At 38.0% G+C, this 9,120-nt stretch overlaps 1 protein-coding gene across 1 annotated transcript; it reads left to right on the top strand.

Annotated features, from left to right (window-relative positions):
* The first annotated feature begins 387 nt into the window (after positions 1–387).
* Positions 388–8,802, top strand: LOC113239371 (histone acetyltransferase type B catalytic subunit). Its single transcript, XM_026476351.1, has 8 exons — positions 388–749; positions 835–1,004; positions 1,160–1,331; positions 1,566–1,725; positions 1,909–2,074; positions 2,557–2,705; positions 6,099–6,267; positions 6,873–8,802. The coding sequence occupies exons 1-8, from the start codon at positions 689–691 to the stop codon at positions 7,035–7,037; spliced, it is 1,212 nt and encodes a 403-aa protein (XP_026332136.1). The 5' UTR covers positions 388–688; the 3' UTR covers positions 7,038–8,802.
* The last annotated feature ends 318 nt before the right edge of the window (positions 8,803–9,120 follow it).

Genomic DNA, 9,120 nt, shown 5'->3' on the forward strand with positions numbered 1-9,120 from the left:
CTGCACTAGCTTCAAGCGAGGATATTTCTATATTTAGGCCCACTGAAGGCACTGTTCCTCCAGGGTCATCGGGGGGCTCGTCGCCCATGTTAAAAAAATTAAAACTTACCTGAAGCGGAAAATATATACACTACACAGGCACTAAATTAAAGATTATATACAATAAATACAAACAGAACTCTCCTGATCCCGCAAAAATAATAAAAACCACTAAAACCAGGAAAAATGCACCCGCCAGTTTCGGAAGTTTCCCGCGTTTTTCTTTCACAAGGTTATACAAGTAGAAATACACTTGACCCATAAAAATTGAATATCGACTATTACGGTGTTGCCATAAGTTTTCCTCTGTCTGGTTAGCTGCCACTGTCACTTTTGACTTGACTGCCCAGACGTCTTGTCCGGTCCTGTTCCTGTCACTCACTCGTCATTATTCTATGAAATTTGGATTTGGGTTGTAATGTATACTTGGATTACTTCCTGAAAAACTGGGATTCTTGTTTCTTTATAAAGTCAAAAACAATATTTATCCAGTGCGTATTAAGTGTTAATATCGAGAGTGACAGGTACCAAAGTCGGCGAAATTTGTCGAAAAAACTCTTCAGCACAAAGCGCATTTTGCGCGGGAATTCTGTTACGGACAATAAGCTGTTATTTTACTGAAATTCATATCTGTAGCGTTATTCGGAAAATGACGGATGCTTTGTGCCATATAGTAGTGGACGGCAATGAGGTGCTGGAGCTAAAATTAGGTACGAGGTTCTCGCTAACAAATATTAATGATTCTATTGTCCTGTCAATCTCGGTTTCTCCCTAACACGCTTCCCTTCATTTCAGTGAGATCTCCAAAAGATATTGAAAGCGATGAAACCAGTTTTAGCTCTGAGATGTGTCACCAAGTGTTTGGGGACAATGAGAATATATTTGGTTACACAGACTTACACATCAAACTTTACTACACTGCTGGCAGCCTTCAAACATATCTCGGCATTGAATACACAGACAAGGTATGGTACCCTACCTTTTTTTATCCAGTGACTAGTTAATAACAGTCCTCCAATGAGAACATTACAGTAATTTCTAGATAAGTGATGATGATGAGGACATTGATATAGTACATGGTATCCTGGAGAATACAAAATAAAAAACAATGAGTTTTCAGATTGAGCCCAGTACATATGAGGGTATGAAAGCTGATGATGTGGAGGGAGCTCTGAAAAAAGTTTTGGCACCAGGTTATGTGACTAATTTGGACAACTTTGTGTCTTTGTTGGCTAAAGATGAATCGTTTTTACCATACGGTCAACTCATTCACAAATTCTCATTGTTGCCACGTAAGTTATAAAGTTTATGTTAAGTCTAACTCTACATTCACTCACATTGTGTTAGCATTAACTTGTTGAAAGAAAGTAAAATTATAATAAAATAATAAACATAGATAATTCTCATTAGCTGAAGAGAGTTCATCCGTTGTATACAAATTATGCCCTAAAAATTAAGTAAAGTGTGCATGCTGTATTGTTAATTTCCGAATGAAATATGTATAATAGCTGATAACCTCATCACAGGCCACGGTGGTGACAAGCGCCAGTTTGAAGTATATTACAGTGAAACCTCTACTCCCAACTTCTTAAGTTTCCACCAACGCCTGCAGACATTCCTCTTGTGGTATGTTGATGCAGCATCTTTCATAGATGTTGATGATGACCAGTGGACATTTTTCACAGTGTAAGTTGTGTTAATATAGTATATAATGTTAGTTTTTCTTAAATCATGTAGACTTTACACATTTTTATAACAGTTTTGTGAACCTAATTGAGGTTTTTCTTCACCATTAGAAGCACATAATATTTATATTAAATAGGTCTGTGCAAATGCACCTCATAAAATTTTACCTTGCTTGTTATTCAGATATGAGAAGTACGGAGTGAGCGAGGGTGGATGGCGCTATGCGACTGTTGCGTATGCGACTGTATACCGCTACTATGCGTACCCCCGACACACGCGCCCGCGTATCGCGCAGGTTCTCACACTTCCGCCATTCCGCAAACTTGGCATCTGTGCACAACTTTTACAGGTAACATATACCAATATTTATAATGTAAATATGAAGTATTCTGCACATTGCTTTCTTTTATTAGTTTCCTTTTAAATGACATAAAATAAAACAATATAGATATCCTCTAATTACATAAGAGGGATATTCAACTGTGAACTGGCAACCAGTACTATCTCAATTTTGACAACTTTACATTGTCTTTACAGGTGAAGAAAAAAATTGTTTTTTACGTCATTTACATAGCATCTGATTTATTAAATAAAAATAAGTAGTTTTTAAATATTTTTATTACACATACACTTGCCAGTTCACAGTTGATTCCTAAAAAAATATTTATATAAAAAAATTAATAAACAAAATAGTTTTTAAATCCTACTTGTAGGGGCTGCTCACTTGATTCAAACTTCAAACAACACACTATGTGTGCTCAACTTCAGCCTTTAAAATGTAGCTCACTCTTTATGCCTACATTTGTCATATTACATAGTTATAATTTGCAGGCTATATATTCACACTACATTCCATTGCCTGAGGTGCTTGATATTACAGTGGAAGATCCTTCTGGAGAATTTCAAAGAATCAGGGATTATGTGGATGCCAAGAATTGCGAAACTCTGCCAGCTTTTCAACCTGCCAAACTTTTACAGGGGTATGTAAGACAGTGCGCTATTACAATTAAATAGGACTTTGGCCAGTCCTGGAGCAATTGCAGGGGGAAGTAACTAAAGCCATTATGATTGGTTAGTTTTGGGTTTTATCTGTATTCATGCAGATAGAGATACTTTGCAAGTAATAGAGCTGGAGAATGACTTCGTCCAGTGAAGTACTTCCATACCTATGGCAGAGAACAAAAAATTATGATAATTATTATCTATTAATTAATTACTATATTAAGTTTTGTTTAAGCTACTTATTTGACTTTATTTAAATTAACTGGTGTAATTTACTGTTGTTTTAGTATTTAATAAATAAAATCATTTATATCATATATGTACATCAGATATACAGGGTGTCCCAAAACTCAACGTCAAGCGGTCATTGGGCGAGAGGCCAGGTTATATTAGTTCTGGTAAAAATTAAAAAATAAATCCATGTCACTTAGTTAAGTGATAATAGGCATTTTTTTGAAAATGTTGAAAATCGATACCCTAGACCACATGTTTAGGTACTGTCATCACAAATTTTCAAATTTTGGAGTGATTTTTTTTTAACGTTATCATAAATAACCATGCTATTTATTGCAGTCACAAATCAAACAATAAACGTTATGAGTTTAATAATAAAAAAATAAGTTTCATTGAGTCGTAGCTTAAAAAATATGTCAGGTAGCTTTGACATTTTATATTTTTAAAAAAATGTACTACACTACCCTGGGCAAGTTGTTTTAAAAGATGGCCCATATAATCAAGATTTCAAAATGGTACAATACTTGCCACTCTTCATTCCATAAAAAATATTATAACTTATTTTTTGCAAAAGGAGCTCGTTTCAAAAAAAACTCATGCCATGATAAATAATACTTTTGTGTGCTCAAAGATTGGCTTTAACATCGCGGAAGTGAGATGGTCATATGTGATAGAGTGAGATGGATAGTGACGCTGTGCGACATGAATTAGAGTGAGCGAGACGGACAGTGACGCCGATGCTCTATTATTGATCATTGGTTATTATCATTTAGTACGCTACGTTCCTTCGTTTACTGTGCATCTTCTCGTAATCGTGTAACTTTTGTACTGACGACTTTGGCTTGTGTTACCCTGGACTTGATATTGCATCTGTGTTGACGACTCTGGCTTATTCCCTGGACTCGATTTGTGTTGTGTATACTGTATTAGTTAGTACTTAGCAGAACTAACACGTTTCGCGACATGCCGTATCTGTACACAGCGGAAGAATACGCGAACATGCATCTTATTTACGGTGAATGCCATTGTAATGCCTCTGCCGCAGCCAGATTGTATCGCGAGGGGTACCCAAACTTAGAGCGTCACCCAGATCACCGCGTGTTCGTCAATGTACACTGGCATACTCGGAAGGACGATTGCCTAGTGCTCGTACGAGCGGTGGAAGACCGCAAGGAGACGACGACGACGTAATTTTAGAAGAAATTCGAAATGATCCCAGCACTTCAGTACGTGCGATTGAAAGAGCCACTGGAATACCGAAAAGTATTGCTCATCGAATTTTAAAGCAACATGAATATCACCCGTATCATGTGCAACGTGTACAAAGTTTATTACCTCGTGACTACTCTCTCAGAATGGATTTTTGTAGAACAATGTTGGCGAAAAATCGTGAAGATCCGCAATTTATAAACAAAATTTTGTGGACTGACGAAACAACATTTAAAAAAGATGGTTATTTAAACTTGCACAATGTACATGTCTGGCACACGGAAAACCCGCATTTAATGCGTGAAGACCGGTCCCAATACCAATTCAAAGTCAACATGTGGACTGGAATTTGAAATGGACAAATAATTGGACCGTTTGAGTTGCCTGAAACATTAAATGGCGACAACTACTTAGATTTTCTTCAAAATGATTTGCAAACGTTACTAAAAGATGTACCACTCAACATCTATAGAGAAATGTGGTTTCAACAAGACGGTTGCCCAGCGCATTATGCTCGTTCTGTACGTGATTATGTAAACACGGAATATTCCGGAAGGTGGATTGGGCGCCTTGGTTCAATTTTGTGGCCTCCTCGATCTCCGGACCTAAACCCCCTTGATTTTTTTTACTGGGGCTGCATAAAGGAAAAAGTATATGCAAAATCTATAGAAAATCTAGCCCAATTACGCCACAAAATTGTTGAAGCAGCAGAAGAAATTAGTTTGAGAAGATTCGCATCATTGATAAAAAGATCTTTTGTGAGGCGATGCAAAGCCTGTATTCGTGCCGAAGGCAAACAATTTGAGCATTTACTTTGACATTAAAGTATTACAATAGTTCCTTTCTTTTCATTTTGATTAAAATTTATTATAATACAACAATGGACTAATTATTAAGTTGACACACTCACATGTGCAGTGTTGGGCGTTAATCAATTAAATTTCAATCAATAATTCAATCAGATTAAAAAATCAATTCAATTGAAATCAATTGCAATTAAATCAATTGCGAGATTTAATTGCAATTGGTTTTAATTGCAATTGATTTCAATTGAATTGATTTTAATTGCAATTAAAATCAATTCCGGCCGGTTGGGGTCCCCGCTTGGGGGGGCCCGGTTGGGGCCCCGGTTGGAGGCCCGGTTGGGGGCCCGGTTGGAGGCCCCGGTTGGGGGCCTGGTTGGGGCCCCCGGTCAGGGCCCAGGTTGGGGCCCCCGGTCAGGGCCCAGGTTGGGGCCAAGCGGGGACCCCAAGCGGAGACCCCAACCGGGGCCCCCAAGCGGGGACGCCAACCGAGGCCCTCAAGCGGGGACCCCAACCGGGCCCCCTAACCTGCCCCCAACCGGGCCCCCTGACCTGCCCCCAACCGGCCCCCTAACCTGCCCCCAGCAGGCCCCCACAACCAACGCCCTAACTCACCCCCATATGCCTTATAAATTTATCATAATTGTCAGTTTTAATTGTTAATTGTTAATCAAAAACATTGAAAAGATTGAAAATTGATTAATTGTTAATTGTAGATATTTGCGATTGCTAGTGAAACTGTAGCTACATACAGGGCGTGTAAATTTTATGTTCCAGGGTGATTGGTGCAGTGCTCCTCAGACCTTTGCGACTTAAGGATCCGAATGGCACTGCAATTGTTGTGGCTAGGCGTGCCGCTTGCCACCAGTCACGCGACTTTTTTGTCCCGTTACTTGATATTATAAAAAAGATTAACAGTAATATGAAATCTACGCAATAAGGGGATTACGTCACAAAACACTTATAATTATGATATTGAATCTGTTTGAGTATTAGGTTGTAATTACGAGTTAATCAGATGGCCATGCCACTGCTTAGGTCGCTAATCGGTGAATTATGCATCTATTTAAGTATATAATTATAGAGGAATATGAAATAACAAATGCGTGTCATTTTCTAACTTAGGTACAGCAGTGAAATGGCAAACCAAGCATGCAACAAGTTCAAGATCAACAAAAAACAGGCCCGGCGTATTTATGAGATCCTCCGCCTGAAGAATACTAACACATCAGATAAGACTGCCTATCTCAACTACAGACTGGATGTTAAAAATAGACTTAATGCACCTTTTCAGGTTGGTTCAATATTAAATTAATTTTTATTTAAATTATGGCTTCAAATAAGTGTCAACTCTCCAGAAACAATTAATTCTTCACTAGGAAAGACATCACTGTCACTTGAAGCTTCTAGTTCTTGATGATGTATGCAGATAAGTAAGTATACAATGTGAACTAAAGCGATTTATCTACCTGGATGCGAAACATTAGTTTTAGCGGCCTTACCTGTATAGCCACGAACTTTTGTTATGTTTGAAGTATTGCAGTCTGAAATACACCTTTTACGTCTGTAATTACAACACGTCTTGGTGGTACTAAGATAACATCACTTTCCACGAGGCGGTATCATAAATGTAAAATCATTGAATACTTTATCAACTAAATTTTCGTTTTTATTTAGCCCTATTGTGGAAGTGATATTTGAGTTCGAATGTTACGTGCGAAAGATTAGTGCGTGCTACATAGGTAAATCACAAAGAAATCTCAGCAAACAAGGCCTCTTATGTATGTACTCGAGTATGTGTAAATAAACTGTCCCTCACCGCCCCTGCCAAAATTGGATGTTCTTTTTGACATTGCTGCTTTTGAATGTAAACTCACAAGTTACAAATTGAATTTGCAGAAAAAGAAACTTGAAATGCAGAAATTACAAAAATTTCTAAAACCAGAAGAGTACGCGGCGACCATAAACGCTACAGGACTCAGCAACACCCACAGCCGTTTGGCCAGCGAGTACATCCCCCTCGAGCAGGATTACCGCCGAGTCATCCACCGGATGGAGTATTGATTATTGGATTAGCTTAATCTCGCTGCGCGTTTCTTAACGGTCAAATGTTGATTTTTTTTTATTGCTTCAAAGGTGAACGCGCAACAGTCCGTTGTATGCGTTATGATGTCTCACCAGAATTTATGCATACGAGACCGACAAGAGTTACTTGCAAGGGTACCTAATGCGTGTTCACCTTAATTTTTTATATTTACACATCTTATTTTGGGAAGCAAAATATACTCGCGCTGAAGTTAATGTTCCTTCGCCAATGCGTGTTAATTACTAACTAATAACTTAGAATAAATAAATCATATTTACATTAAATGGTTTGTATGAAATCTGCTGAGAGTACTATTGCCAGTGATCTTATGTACATTTCTTATTATAGTATGAAACTCTACTTGAAATTGATCATTTCATTTGAAGTTGTGTAATGATAATTGATCATACCTGAGAAAAATCTGTAATTAATTCACCTTTTATATTCTCTCCTTTGCTGATCATTGTTAAAAGTTACGGGTTAATATTATGAATATCGACGACGACGACGTCATTCTAAATTACTTGTATGTTGCTTCTTGCTCTGACATCTTGTATGTGGCGTAAGATTCTGATTCATTGAGTAACTGTTGGATTTTCTCATCCTAACCGTACGGAATCGCACTGCGCTTATTGTGCAACAAATACTTCGTGTGTTCATATATTTTGATACGAAATAAAAGTTAAAGTTATATTTTTACAATTTTCGGATAATCATAAGTACACACTACCAACAACTACAAGCAGTTGCTACTCAAAATGACCGGCTTTATTCTTAATACAAGCTCTTAGACGTTCTAGCCAATCGTGAGTCTAGCCACGAATCCTCTCCAGTGGGATTCGTTTCGCTCTTTTGATGAAAGCCCGTTTTAGAGAACCAAGTTTTGGTGGGACTTTTGGCTGACCCTGAGCTCCAATTCAGTCTACAGAGAATAAATAGTCAAGTGCCGCGATGAAGCCCGGTAAATTTGCCCTTAACCAAGCTCGTGTCGTTTTAACCTTATAAGCCGGTGCTGGTTCTTGCTGGAAAATCCATTCTTTGCTGTGAAATCAAGTATTAAACAGGGGTTTTACAAGTCTCTCAAAATGTCACTTTGATCATTTTTTCCTCTCACTTTAACGCATTCTTGGCAATAATAAGAGCGCAGTGACACCTTCACACAAAATCCCCCGCCAAACCATCACTCACTTATATACACACTATGATTTTTAGTAACATAACCTGCAACGGTTACAGCTCGCTAGTGAGTACCTATTCGCGTCGTAATTTATGAATGCGATAATTTAGGAAGTGAACATTGCGACTTTACCTTGAGATCTTATTTCAGTATTCTGCCGACTGAAACACTCGAAATGTTGCTCGGTACAACGAGATTCTTCTAGGGCGACTTCGCCCTCTGATTATTTTGACGTTCGCAGTCGTCCTTGCAGACCGCTGGCGGCCACTCTTGGGCTATCTTTCAGGGAATCGGTCTCGTAACGTTTTATGGTGTAATATAAGTTGCGTTTTACCCCAAAACATTTTATATCACGGTAAAATCTCCATTGATTTTTTCTCGTCATATTATTAGCGAAATTATAATCGCACAAAGTATTTTGTTCCCTCCAACCACTGACCAACCAACAAATGGACGTCGGGTCTAATACAAAAACCACGAAAAAATGTCCGAAGTTAACCTATACAAGCGTAGTGACATGTAACGAAATATAAAAAACTAAAACTACAAATATCCGTAATTCCGAAAACCGATTTATAATAAAACCGTTAAGGTGGATTCATATTGCACAAATTCTGGCAATATATTGCCGCAATTTATCGTTGCGCCACATGACTTTGAGTTGACCAATCAGGTGCTGCGACCTTAGCTCCTAATTGGTCAACTCAAGGTCAGAACGTGGAACACGATAAATTGCGGCAAGATATTGCCAGAATCGTTCATTGTGAATCCACCTTTACGCTTTCGTGTAATTTTAATGCTTTTCACAAAGACAAAATTAGTTTTTATTTTGTAATCTTTCTAAAAAAAAAAATACATTTGACATTATGAAAAGTCGAGGTAAC

The sequence above is a fragment of the Hyposmocoma kahamanoa genome, unplaced genomic scaffold (genome assembly GCF_003589595.1).
Source record: "Hyposmocoma kahamanoa isolate Upper Pololo Valley unplaced genomic scaffold, ASM358959v1 99879, whole genome shotgun sequence".
Taxonomy (NCBI): Eukaryota; Metazoa; Arthropoda; class Insecta; order Lepidoptera; family Cosmopterigidae; genus Hyposmocoma; species Hyposmocoma kahamanoa.